Below are 14,262 nucleotides of genomic sequence, written 5' to 3' on the forward strand. Positions count from 1 at the left end.
ATTGCCCAGCAAAACACATCGACTGCTGGGTGATTTTAGACACTGGTGTGTGCAAATGTATATGAAAAAATGGCATTTTTCAGATGGATCAAACCCCTCATCCAGTTCACATCATTTACACAACTACCAGTCCAACACACTGGGGAAAGGGGGCAGAGAAAGCAAGTAACAAGATCAGACAAGAATTGCTTAAAATGGCACTTTCAACCCCAGAAAATATATCCAACAGGGCCAGCAACAACTGCATTTTAGCAACAAGAAAGCTGGCAAGCATAGGAGACAAAGCAGGGCTCATCAAACACACAGATAGCACAACATGAATCGAAACAAAGGGGTTTTTTGATCATCAAGGGTTTTTTGAGCACAAATCAATGGAGACTCTTACCTTTTGCTGCTCTCAGGAGAGACTGGCGCCCGACACCCAGCAAAGTCTGCACCCCTAAAACACTCTGGGGGATTTCCTTGTCTAAGAGGGGTCCAAGCCTCTCACAGATCCTAAGAAGATAATCCGGAGGGATGTGTGCATTGACAGCCACCTAAACACGGGAACAACGCAGACGTTGGAAAACTGCTTTATTCTTGCTTCTCCTGGTATTTCTTTCTTTCATATTCAAGCGTAAAGTTACTGAAATCAAGCCTAAAAACCCCTCCAAAATTAATTATACAAATGTTAAAGTGATGTTGGAGCGTTGAAAAAGTTAGACCAGAAATTCCAGGTTCGAGCAGTTTAATTGTAATTTAGGATATCCCTTAATAACAAACAAAGTCCTTGAAACTCGGAGTTCCCAGTGCAGTGCTCTGCTCAAACAACTTTTTTTTAAACCCTTTTTACCCTCCAGTTCATTCTTTTCCCATTTCTTGCTTAGCTGAAACACCCTTATGCTGACATTACTGTATGAAGCGCATGTGCTAAAACCTAAAAACTTTAAATCTTACCCTAAAACCCCTAAACATCACCCTAAAAGCAACACCCAGTCTCCAGCTCCTGGGAATAGGTATTTTTAAGACCCACATCTGTAGGCTCCAAATTTGTCACGTTGAGAAAACGCTCTTGTTTTCTCCTTTCTTTTCTACTGAGAGACAATATTTTTTCCAAGAGTCTGTTATCCAGAACATCCCGCACTTGCCTGACTTTCATATTTACTAACTGGCAGGAAAAACTCCCCATCAGGGCTCATTTAGCCCCTTCAATGCAGGACACACAGGTAAATCCACCTTCTTTTATGGACCAACAGCATCCTGCCTTCCCAGATCCCAAGGATATTCCCAGTTCCCACCCCACACACCAGAGGGAGCGGCAGGAATCGGGAAGGAGGAAAAGGTGTGTAGTTCACTCAGCCCTGCTGCCAAAACATTGTTCACTCAACTGTGTCATCAAACAGATTATTAGCACAGGGCAGTGGGAATTTTTTCATTCCAATTGGGCAACAGGAGTGGAGCTACAGGACACAACATGGCCAGGCAGGGGGTGGATAATGTCACCACCTGCACCATGAGCAGGGTCACCACCATCCCATAAATCAGATTTTAACAAAAAAAGAAAAAAGGGAAGGTTTTTCTAACAATATGTACAAATTATCATTTAACTAAGGCCAACTAAAAACTCTTCCAATGTGACTGAAACTCCTGGAGAAAATCAGGCTCCTCTCTCCACACATCCTTCAGTCACTGCAGGTTAAAGGATCATTCCTGGCCTCCCAGTGGAAACAGGAGGATCATCCCTGTGCAGGGAAGAGAAACCTGATGGCTGCATTCACATGTTCCCATTCCATGACTTTTCATCCTGTGAGTGTCAAGGAATGACCCCAAGAATGCTCTCCTGCTCTGACAGGTTCCTCCAGCCATTGTAACTTCTTTTTCCCCAAAGTGGAGTTCCAAAATTCACCTTCTCAATATAATACAGCCAGTGAAGTTCAGTGTATGAGCATGAATTGCCTTTCATTGTAAATGACAGGATATAACAGAAGTCAAAATGAGATGAAAGGATTATCCCAAACTTTGGTATTTGCCTCTTTTCTTACTCATTCCTAAAATATTCTAAATGTGTTAATGCTACAAAATATTTTATTACTCTCCACCAGCCTCCCTGCAAAGTGTAGGGGATCTGAAAGGGTCTGGAACAAGGGAAGTCTCAAAGAGAAAATCTGCAATTTAGTAACATCTGAGTATGAAATCCTCATTTACATCTCTGATAACCAGTAACAACCTTCCCAGTCACCAGCTGCCAAATATACAGCAATATATCAAGCTTAAGATTAAAAGATTAAAAGGAGTAACCAGCCCAGAAGTGTGAAATTTTACTTCCAGGATAAAAATAAACCAAATCATACCACTCTCTCTGGAAATACAACATTTCACATAACATTCCAACCCATTCTCCCAGTGTAACACGGCAAACACTCCTCTTTTCACCCCAGAGCTGGTCTGGGAGTATCATCAACATTCCACGTTAAGACAAGCAAATATCCCACAGCAGAGACAGAGCACAGGTTACTCCACAAGCAGTCCTGACTAACTCCAACATGGAAAAGGACTTTGTGTTTAAGGATGAAGCCACAGTTTTACAGGGAACAGCAAAGAGGGAACACGGGCACTGGGGTTGGGACAATGTTCCCAGAGGAGGGATGGCTGGAGCAGCCTCATGGAGCACAGGGCAGTTGTCTGCACATGCCTGGGGGGAATTTCCCTGGGATATCCAGAGGTTGAGCAGCTCAGGATACCAGACCTCTTGTTTGATCACTGCCCAGACCAGAAAGGCTGGCAAATCCACCATGGAACCATGGGCACACGTGAGCTGCTGAAGCTTCTACATTTTAGTGTAGTTTTATTGGACTGTAAACTTTCCAAAGGAATATTTAATGTGGAGCACATTGCCCACACCAGGCACGTGCCACAGTGACCATTCCCTCTTCTCTGCATTTGCAATCCAAACCATGCCACACCACAGAGAAGGCTCTATCACACTCCTTTCCCTGCACAATTCCATGTTTCTACAAGCCACAACAGCCTAAATAAGTGGTGCTTAAGTTCAGCATTATTACTGTTGTTACTACCAAACAGCTCCAAAGGCAGGCAGCAAAACCAGCAAATTCTCCTGGAGACTTTTTTCCATAAGAACTTCCAGATAAAATGCTTAAATCACAGCCCAGAGCTAAACAAGCAATTCGGTTTTCAGGTTTCCAAAAGGACTTGAAACACAAATCCTTCCTTTCACCTCTGTGTGAGAAGCTGTAAATGGATTTTAAGTACTTTTCTAAAACACGAAGCTGCAAACATCCAGCTGAGAAAACCAGTCTCCCAGATCAGATTTCCCTTAAAAGAAGGATGGAAAAAAGCAAAGGTATAACCACATCTCTTAGTGTCTGCTTGTCCAAACCCAACATGGCAAAATTAGACAACAGTAAGGATATTACTGGCTCCTCAAATATATTAGAAAATATTTTTAGAGTGTATGAAAATATTTTGGAAGATAATTAGAAAAGTGGAAAAAAATTAAAATTTTTTAAAAATACAGGCCCAAACCATGCATGTTTAAATAATGCAGAAGAGCTGAAAATGTTGCTAAGTGAGAACAAATACTGCACCTTGGGATAAATTATAAAGACAAAATGCTTTGTTGCCTGAAGATGTGAAAAACTCTATAAATAAAGTTAAAACGTGAGAGCACAAGAATGCCACAGTACCATGGAAGAGTTCACTGACACAGTAACCACACAGTTATAATGGATCTAAAAATGAAGAACTGAGTAAAGCAAATCCGTTCTTTATAAAAGAACTCCTCTTTTTAAAAAAAGTCTCCCAGTCCCGACTGCTTGAGTCAGGCTGCAGAGAAGTTGCTACAGTGATAAGCAGAGGAAAAGAACTGTAAGTGAAGTCATGTCAGGGCTGGGAGAAATTCAACCCCCAAACCTGTTCATGCTCCTTTGGTGGGAGCATCAAAGTGTCACCTCAGAGACCATGAGCAAGGTGTCCTGTGATTCCTGTTTGGACACCTCTCTCAGGCACAGGGTGGGATTTTGGGGTGTTCTGTGCAGGGTTAGGAGTTGGACTTGATCATCCTTGTGGGTCCCTTCCAACTCAGGATATTCCATGACTACGATTCCATGACCGCTGACAATATCTCCTCCAAGGAAGGTTTCAACAAACAGGAAACAAAAAAAGACTCTTTGTGATGACTACTTAGGGTGTCTGTCTTCCCAGAAGTGGGAACCAGGGAGCTCGGAACCATCTCTTTTGGGAAGCCCAGTGAAACATCTCTTCCCAGGATAGGTCTGAGGCAGGAGGTGCAGATTGAAGGGGAGCAGCAACGTGGCTTTTCAGAGGCTCCTCTGCCCCATCCCTCGTGGGCAGGCCCAGCTGGGCTTCAGCAACACATTTCTGCCCTCCAGGTAGTCCTACAACACTTTTCTCATTTGGAAAATAACCATCAATTAAGAATCAATTGAGAACTGTATCAAAAAGCAGAGGAGGAGGCCGAGAGACCCAGGGCAGCTGAGCAAGTAGGAAATTACGACCTCAAAGAGGGAATCTCAGCAGAAGGAATCTCAGACACTGGACCTGCACAGGATGCCAACAATATGCAAATAGATGTGGATTTAAAAAGCCTTTACCCACTTGGTTCCCCAGAGAGAACAGGTTGGAATGACCATGTTACCACACGACATAGTCCTGAGGTGACAAAACTGTAACATCTCTTCTCTGCTAATGCTGGGATTGGCAGGATCTATAAATACCAGCACCTCGGACTCAGGGCTAGTTTTAAATCAATGCAGATGGGCAAAGCAGCAACTCAGAGCCAAATCCCATAAGCTGTTCCATACCAGCACAGCCATTCATGGATGCAAATTCCCCACTGTCCAACAACAGCTGATTTTCTGTTTTGCCTGAAATTACACATATTTCAGCACAAAGACCAAAATGGGCTGAGCCAGAAGACACAGCCCATCAGAAAGTTCGTAAAAGCAGAGCAGAGCCAGTCACCTTTATCAGGAATAAACAAAGATAATGTGGAACAGCAGGTCACTGGAGACTGCACTGATAATCGGAGTCGTTCAGCCTGACTCATCTGTACAGCAGCTGAGTCCTCATCGAGGGCTGCTGCTCATTTAAAATCACAGCACTAATTACCTGCAAGTTGGACACGCTTCAGGCCAGGCTGGATGGGGCTGGAGCAACCTGGTCTGGTGGAAGGTGCCTCTGCCCATGCCAAGGGTGGACCGAGATGGGCCTTGAAGTGCCTTCCAACCCAAACCAGTCTGGGGTTCTACGATTCTGTGACCCTGCCCTTTACAAGCACATCTCATGCCTCGAGACCACCAGCAGCCAAAAACAAAGTAAAGCCACTCTGGAGCACCCCTGGACGATTCAGCTGGAGGAGACTGAGGGGAGATTCATGGGGCTCTGCAGCTCCTCCCCAAGGACAGCTCTGATCTCTGCTCTGTGTGACAGTGACAGTACTCAGGGAGTGGCTGGAGCTGAGTCAGGGGAGGTTTAGGGTGGATCTCATGAAAAGGTTCTTCCCCCAGAGGGTGGTTGGGCACTGACCAGGCTCCCCAGGGCAGTGGGCACAGCCCCAAGGCTGCCGGAGCTCCAGGAGCGTTTGGACAACGCTCTCAAGGACAGGGGGAGATTGTTGGGGTGTCTGTGCAGGGCCAGGAGCTGGGCTGGATGATCCTTGGGAGTCCCTTCCAGCTCAGGATATTCTGTGATTCTGTGATTACCTAGACAGGCAGCCACATGTGGCACACAGAAAGTGCTCCAATGTGCAAATATGCAGGAAAGACAAAGGGAACACAAATGCATGTGAACTTGTATCCTCTGTGTGGTTTTGCTCACTAAGTACAATTCTTATTAGTGTGTCTTAAATAACTCTTCTGTCTTGTGGCACCTGTCATTTGCAGTAAAATATTAACTTTAAAGAAAAAAGAAACAAAGAAATCTCAGAAAGAGTTTTCAGATCCTGACTAAAAACTCGAGTGAAGTGGGAGTAAACGTTCCTTAGATAAAAACCACCCAGCAGCCACTGGGTTGTTACATCCTTATCATTTCCAAAAACCCAGAAGCAATAACAACATACTCAGTGGCCACGATTGGCATATTTTCTGAAAAACACCACTGCTGACCTGAACAGCCACACTGAGAATGCAAACTAAGGCTGAAACAGCAGAACCAGAAATACTCTGTAATAATACTGAGCAAACAAACAAACAAATCAGACTTGCCTGGGTTGTCAACGCTCATCACTTCAATTACCTCAGGCCTGCCTGACCAGAGGAGTTGCAACACCCAGCTGAGATTGTAAATAATCTTGGTTTTCTGTCTTTAAGGTTCAAAAAGGAGAAATAGGTAGGAAAAAAAAACCTTTGGCACCAATTGCAGGCAACTAAAATTTAATTTTGGTTCATTACGCGCCTGAGATAATTAAAATGAAGGTCGGAGAGATCTGTGTCCTTCACAACCCTGGCTCTGTCCTGAACATTCAGACATCCAGACAGCCCTGAAGTCGAGGAGTTTGGGTTAATAAAACAATCACATGCAGCCAAAGGTCCAAACTCCAAACACATCAGACCCTAAGCACAGAGAGGGGGAAAAGCCTTCCTTCAATATCCTCAGCTCTCTGAGGATTAACAGAGAGAAGCTCAGCTCATCCCACCTGGCATCAACCTGTCTCACTGTAATGATTCATTTATAATCCCATTCCTTCCTGTAAATCATGAGAAACAGTTAAATAATATCAGAGAAAAAGGCAAACCAAAAGGATTGGTTAGTGTTGATTAGTTTAAGACAGAGGAAAAAAAATCTTAGGACTTAATATTGATAATTTTGTACAGAAAAAAGCAATTTTCCATGAACTTCAAAACTCACTCCAAAATGGTTTGTTTCCCATTTCTGAAATTTTAAAGAAAAGTACATGGTTTCAAGATGCAACATACACACAAAAAAAAAGTGTTAAGGTTTTAAAGCTTTTCTATCTATGAATGAAAGGAAAAAAATGTATATGTTAAAAGACCAGTATGTCTGACACCAGACTTTACACTAGCACTGCCAATATCCCTCTTGGATCCTGGGTGCAGTCACAAGCTAAACCTGAGACAGCCCATAGCTAGATTTCAGATTCTCTGGGAAGAGAGAATCAGAATTTATTGAATGCAGTACTTACTCTACATCTGCTCACTCAATTTACAGTCCCAGAATTATCCACCAGAGGTGCGATGAAGCACAACTTCCCTGGAATTCTGAATATGCCTTGGGAAGGGAAAGGCAGCGGATCCAAATGTGAACACAAGGAGCTCTCCTGTCTGCACCTGAGCTCCTACAACGTTGCTGAAGTGGGAAACCACGTCTTGAGCAAGGTACAGCGGGGTTTGAGCAACAGCCATGAGCAAATCCCACACCCCACTGCTCCGTGGGAGAGGCCGGGCCGTGCTTCCCATTCCTTCCCGGTGAGGTGACGGTGCTGATCACAGGTATCAGTGCCGTAAGAGCTACCGGGAAGTTCACAGCATTCCAACTGCAAAGCGCCGCCCGGCATCACCCAAAGCTCCCAGAAACGACACCAAGGCCGTTCGGACCCTTTGGAAACGCACTGGAAGGATTCGGGTTTGTCACTTCCACAGTGACACATCCCGGGGGGGCGCAGGGACACGGGCCACCCCCGGCCCTGCCGAGGGGCCTGACCTTCCTCAATGACACACATCCGTACGTTTATACCTCAGCAAAACCCGCCGCTCCGTTTATTTCACCGGCATTTACCAGGCACAACACCCCCGTCCCCGACCCCCCCCTTCCCCGCCTCACAGCAGGCCCGACCGCTGCGCTCAGCGGCGGCTTTCGCGCAGGCCGCCGCAGGCCGGGAATCCCTGACCCAGCCCGGCGGCACGTCCGGCACGTCCCCCCGCGGGGCTGCGGGGCCCGGGCGGGGCCCAGCGCGGTGCGGGGCAGCCCCGCGGGCCCGGTGCGGCCCCGGCCGCGGGTGCGGGGGCTCCGGGGGGACCCGCGCCCCGCGCCCCCCGCCCCGCCGCGGCGCCGCCGCAGCCAATCAGCCGCCGCCTCACATCGCGGCGCAGCGCTCCGAGCGCTGTAAGGCGCGGCGCCATTGGCTGCGGCGGGCCCCGGAGCGTGCCCTCGGATAACCCCCGGCCCCACAATGGAGCCGGGCCGGGGGCGCTGCGGGCGGACTGGGGAGGTCTCACCGGGTACCCCCGGCCCCGCGGAGCCCACACGGCCTCCCCTGCGCTCCGCTCCGCACTCCCGGCCCGCCGCGGCCTCGGCGGGGCGCAGTCCGCAGCGCCGTGGGGGACACGCACACACACACACACACACACACACATACGCGGGGAGGGGGGGACGCGGCGCCCGGTGCGGCGGCGGCGGCGCGGGGACGGGGGGGGTGGGTGGGAAGTTGCCGGGAAAGTCGGGAGAGAAAGTTGTCTCACCAGGTCCTCGAAGCTCCGGCGGTGCTCCTTGCCCTGCCAGTCCAGGCGCCGCGGGATCAGCTGCGGGAGGGACACGGGGCCGGGGGCGGCCGTCAGACCCCAGCGACCCCTCCCGGGGGAGCCCCCGCCGGGGCCCGTCCGCTCCCCCCCGGGAGGAACCCCCCCGGGCAGGAGCCCCCTGGCCCTGCCCCGGCCCCGCCGCGGGGCCCCCGCGCTCCCCGCCGGGTGTCCCGGGCGGAGATGGGCTGGGTTAGACGGGGCAGGGCAACCCCGACCCCCCCCGTCCCGAGGGCTTCCCCCGTCCCGCCGGGGCAGGCGCCTCACCTGGTGCTCCTCCAGCTCCTCCACCAGCACCTGGGGACAGACGGACACACAGACACACACACACACAAAGGACGTGAGCCGGGCGCCCGCAGCGCAGCGGCTCCGCCGCCCCGTCCCGTCCCGTGGCCGCCCGCCCGGCCCGGCCGGCTCCGCTCACCTGGGCGGATTTCTTGCAGGGTCCGGACTGCAGGAACCGCGCGATCAGGTAGTAGAGCTCTGCGGAGGGGCGGGGGAGAGGGCGTTAGACACGGTTAGAGCGGGGGGTGGCGGAGGTTGCGGGGGGGGTGGACGGACGCGGAGCGCAGCCCCCGCCGCCAGCGATACCCACCGGCTTCCAGCTGGGTCGGGGCGGCCGCCGCCGCCATCCTCCTCGGGAGGGGGGGAGGGGAGGTGGCGGATGGCGGCCCGGGGGCACGGCGCTCCTAGAGCGGGCGGGGCCGCATGCCGGCGCGGCGGGGCGGGCGCGGGGCGCGGGTCCCGGTGCGGGTGCGGGCGCGGGTCCCGCCCGGGCTCATCGCGGCTCCCTCCGCGCACCGAGCGCCGCCGGCACCGCCCGCACCGCCCCCGCCCGCCGACGGGGGGCGCGCGCGGCTCCGCCGGGCGGGACGGGCGGGCAGGAAGGGCGGCGCCGGCACGGGGCGGGCACCGCTTCCGGCCCCGGAGGGACGAGCGGGAGGAGGAGGAAGAAAAAGACGACGACGACGAAGAAGAAGACGGAGTGGAAGTGCCCTGTCCTGCGCCCGCGGGCTCTGAGCGCCGGCACGGCGGGAGCGCTGAGCTGGGATGTGGCTGAGGGGAGCACAGCCGCCGTTATGAGGGGAACGCTCGCGGACTCGGCCCTCGCGGCCTTCAGGGCCTCAGCGCTCCCGGCCCTGGTCCTCTCGGCCTCGGGGCTCCCGGTTCCGGCCGTCACGGCTCCAGCCCTTCCAGCCCTCACGGCTCCGGCCTTCAGGGCTCACGGCTCCGGCCCTCAGGACTCCCGGCACCGGCCCTCAGGGCCCTTCTAGCCCTCCCTGTCTCAGCCCTCCTGGCTCCAGCCCTCCCGGCCTCAGATCTCACAGCCCCTGTGCTTCCAGCCCTCCCGGCCTTCCCGCTTCCCACCTCAGATTTCCAGGGCCTCGGCGTGACCTCCTCCTGCCCACCATCGCCTGAGAAATGGAGCCTCACCGTGGTCCCGAAAACGAGCAGTTTTATTTAAACGAGAACGCAGGGATCCAGGAATCTGATACATCCTGTCATGGGGAGGGGCACAGAGCCCATCGATGTGTTGTGGAGGGGACACACTGCACGGGAGGGAGGTGACAGCCCTCACTGGCTCCTGGTAAACAAGGCCTGGATGTAAGGAAAGGTCTCAGGTTTGGGTGGCCTTAGTAGCCAGATTAAAAGTGTTTGCTCCCAGTGACCAGGAAATAAAAATAAGATGGATACGGCACCCATGCTCCCCAAGGAACAAAGGGTTCAGTGTCGAGGTAGAGAGTTTTAATGGAAATAAATACTTTTCCATGGGAAGTGTCCTGTCAGAGCTCAAGAATTCTGTGTCACTTCAGCAATAAGTTGCTAAAAGATGAAGTGAATTGACAGCATTCGTCAGTGTAAAGTTGTGTTTTGTCACCACAAGTACCTGACATTTGGTGTTGGGACTCCAGGGCCTTGGCAGTCTGAAAATCGCTGTCATCATAGGGAATAACAAATGACAATCATCCTCATGCCTGGAATACCAGGAGCTGAATCACTGCAGATCGATGCTGTGGAAACATTAGGAATAAATCCAGTTTGAGCTTATATTTATAGCAGCTGCTCAGGACTGGGCCTGCTGTGAAGCGCTGGCTCAGAGTTCCCTGCTGTGCAGTCCTTCCTGTTGGCAGCTCCTCAGATGCTTCCAGGCACCCAGCTAGTCTCTGGAGAAGGATTTTGGGATTTGACATTGAGCTGCTCCACATAATTCACCTGCACTCACCTGCTCTTCATCCACTGGGGAAATTGTTTTGTGCCAGGAGCTTGGAATAACTGGGTGGTGTGTAGATCCCATTTCTTCTTCATCCTCCAGAGTTCTTGAGCTGCCAGTGACAGTTCATAAAATCATAGAATGGTTTGGGTTTGGAAGGGACCTTAAAGATTAAACAGTCCCACCCCTGCCATGGGCAGGGACACTTTCCACTAGCCCAGGTTGCTCCAAGCCCTGTCCAACCTGGCCTTGGACACTTCCAGGGATTCAGGGGCAGCCACAGCTTCTCTGGGCAACCTGTGCCGAGGCCTCCCCACCCTCACAGGGGAGAATTCCTTCACAATATCCCATCTAAATTTACCCTCCTTCAGCTTAAAGCCATTCCTCCTTATCCTGCTGCTCCAGAGCCTTGCAAAAACTCTTCTACCTTTCTTGCAGGCTCCAAAAAATTACTCTTGGAGTTTCTCAGGGCACATTCATTACTCAGCTCATTAGTAGCAGACAGGAGGTGCCCCCTCACCAACTGCAAGTTCCAGTGGTTTCCCAATAGTAACAGCTTTCCCACCTTCCCAGCAGGACCCTGGAGCCTCTGGGGCTGCAGCATGGAGCTTCCTGGGAGAGAGACAGTGTGAAACTACGGCTCCCAGAATAAATGTCAGCCAAGAAAAGCACACACTGATCCCACTCTGGGGAGGTAATGCTTCTCCCACCTGTCTTCAGAGCCCAGAACTGCAAGCTCATCTTTTTATGCATGATGGGAAGGCACAGGAAAAAACAGGGATGATGTTTCATAATGTGTCCTAGAGGTACGAATACATCTTCCTGAGCTGAATAAAATTCCATGTCCGGAAAAAAAAAGCCCCACAAATACTGCACAGCACCGTGTCCTGGCGCATTCTGGTGCTGACATTCCCTAATATATCCCTGCTCAGGTGAGACCCCACCTGCAGTGCTGCCTCCAGCTCTGGGGTCCTTGTTTTCCAGTGCAGGAAGGACAAGGTGTCCAGAGGAGGCACCAAGATGATCTGAGGGCTGGAGCACCTCTGCTATGAGGAAAGGCTGGGAGATTTGGGATTGTTCAGCCTGAGGAGGGGAAGGCTCTGGAGAAACGTAATTGTGGCCTTCCAGTACCTGAAGGGAGCCTACAGGAAAGGTGGAGAGGGAATATTTACAACATCCTGGAGGGACAGACAAGGGGGAATGGCTTCCCACTGCCAGAGGGCAGGGTTAGATGGGACATTGGGAAGGAATTCTCCCCTGTGAGGGTGGGGAGGCCCTGGCACAGGTTGCCCAGAGAAGCTGTGGCTGCCCCATCCCTGGGAGTGTCCAAGGCCAGGTTGGACGGGGCCTGGAGCAACCTGGGCTAGTGGAAGGTGTCCCTGCCCATGGCAGGGGGTGGGACTGGATGGGCTTTAAAGGCCTTCCAACCCAAACCACTCTATGATTTTATGATTCTGTGTTTCTTTAGGAATGTGGCATGTTTCCTTGGCACCTTTTGGTGCCTTACTGATCATGATTTGCTTTTATGTGAGCGTGGGGGTGGCACAGGTGAAGCTGCAGCACCGCCAGGCAGGATTGTTCCATTAGGGCCCATCAGGGGCTGATGGGGATTTTAAGCAGTAACTAAAACGGGCTCTCAAAAGCCTGGGATAGAAAATGCTCCCAGCATAAGCTCATCCGTGCTTTGCTTATGTCCTTCCCGCAGCATTCCAGCTGGAAGCCTGGCCACGTGCTCTTTGCTTAATGCCTGTAAATCCACAGCCGTGCTCCGCGTTGCTCCTCATCGCGGCTCGCACGGATTCATGGATCGGGAGGAAAGGAGGGTGTTAGGAATGCCCCAGGTGTGTCCCGTCTGTGCTGCAGAGCACAGGGGTGCACGTACCTGCAGGGGGGGCAGGCACAACCAGCAGCCCTCGTTCCCAAACAGCCCTTGTGGAACTTCCCTCGGCCCTGCTGGCACGGCCGTGGCTGTGCTGTGCTGCTCTGCAGCCACTCCCGAGCCTCTTCCCAACGTTCCCGGCTCTCTGGCAGCTCAGCTTCCTCCCCTTGCCATTCTCCCAGTTGCTTTATTACTCCCTAAGCGTGCTCCAGGCTCTGTGGTCGATACCTCTTCCCACCTGTCCCGGGTTTTCCCCTGCAGGAGTCCTGTCTGCTGAGTAATGCCCGTCCCGTCATTCCCCAGGAGCTCCATTTCCCCGGCACACGCGGATCTTGCATCTCCGTGACTCATCTCTTTCCGGATCCTCTGCATCCAAGCAGCAGCATGCTGGGGGTGATAGTAAATCTCGGAGTGAAGGCAGGATTTTATGGATGTGCTGATTCATCTTTCCCGGGAGCAGAGCTCTGTTATGTAAATGCCAACAGCAGCCGTGGCAGAGAGGAGGGAGAACGGACTAATGAGCCAGAGAAGGATTCAGGAGCAGAAATGCTTTAAGGATTGGAACAGTTTCCTTCCATACTGTTCTTTAAATAGATAGAAATTGAAGTTTTTAAGGGATTTTAGGAGTAGGAAGTAACACTCAAACACCCATCACTTCACCCTGTCTGGTGTTGTAGAAAGGTTTACTCCGAGTTGTAGCTGAGAGGAAACACAATCCTCTGTTCAATTTGATTATGAAATTAAATGAACTTCCCCAAGGTCAGCTTGGAACACCAGGTAAAGGTGTCTCTCTCATTTTATTTATGGTTTAGTGTCCTGATGAGTCAAATCCTGACCTCTGCTTTAACAGTGGAAACATGATTGTGGTTTCTCACAGCCAGAAATGTACATTTACAAGTAAAAAAACCCCAAAGTTTAGAGTGGGATTGTGCAGGTGTGGTGGGTTGTACCTGGATTGTACCTTTCCAATAAATGTAGCTGGGGATGCACATATCTGAATCCAGCTGGATTTAAACACTGGAACGAATTAAGCATTTTCAGCTTTTTTATTTTTTTTTTAATATTTTCCATGGACATTTTATAGAATATCCTGAGTTGGAAGAGACCCACAAGGATTTCTATCCTGCTCATCTTGGGCTTTTCATATGGAGCTAAATTTCATTTAATTAAATTAAATCCAAAGTTTTGTTTAGCTGATAAAAAAACCCAAGAGGTGTTTAGAAGGAATTTAGGAGTTGGTGCCTTGTGCTGCACAATTGTGAGCAAATAGGGACATTGAAAAGTCATTGCTTTAAGATCTCTAAATACAGCAAACTCAGATTTTGGTATCATAGTTATTTATTCTAATAAATATATGAGGTGCAAAATAATTAGCACTAATTACAGTTGCTGGAGTGCAGGGCTGCTGTGTGCAAACCCACATCCTGTTTTGCAGGACAAATATCCCAATTCCTGCTTCTTCCTGGGGGTTTTCTCCCTCAGGGAGAGCTGTAAATAATAACTAAATAGCCGTTAGATATTATACAAGATGTGCTCTAGGTTTTTTGCTGGTTTTAATAATTTAGTATTTCATTTCCCTGCTGCATCATTCCAATCATTCCTCTAGATGGTGCCCGATATCCAAGAGTTGGGTGTCACATTATCCTGTAGGAAAGGCGATGGAGGAGCAGCCAGGACGC

The 14,262-nt window shown here is 50.9% G+C and overlaps 1 protein-coding gene across 1 annotated transcript in view; it reads right to left on the bottom strand.

The window, feature by feature from the left end:
* The window catches only part of BRWD3 (bromodomain and WD repeat domain containing 3), a 51,756-nt gene extending 42,555 nt beyond the window's left edge, over positions 1–9,201 (bottom strand). Inside the window, exons 1-5 of the mRNA XM_032701803.1 lie at positions 9,088–9,201; positions 8,917–8,975; positions 8,760–8,789; positions 8,436–8,495; positions 386–536 (exon numbers count right to left, since the gene is read on the bottom strand). Of these exons, the coding sequence (XP_032557694.1) occupies positions 386–536; positions 8,436–8,495; positions 8,760–8,789; positions 8,917–8,975; positions 9,088–9,124 (337 nt within the window). The 5' untranslated portion in view covers positions 9,125–9,201. The remainder of the gene's footprint in view (positions 1–385; positions 537–8,435; positions 8,496–8,759; positions 8,790–8,916; positions 8,976–9,087) is intronic.
* Positions 9,202–14,262: the final 5,061 nt, after the last annotated feature.

The sequence above is a fragment of the Chiroxiphia lanceolata genome, chromosome 14, assembly GCF_009829145.1.
Source record: "Chiroxiphia lanceolata isolate bChiLan1 chromosome 14, bChiLan1.pri, whole genome shotgun sequence".
NCBI classification, from domain to species: domain Eukaryota; kingdom Metazoa; phylum Chordata; class Aves; order Passeriformes; family Pipridae; genus Chiroxiphia; species Chiroxiphia lanceolata.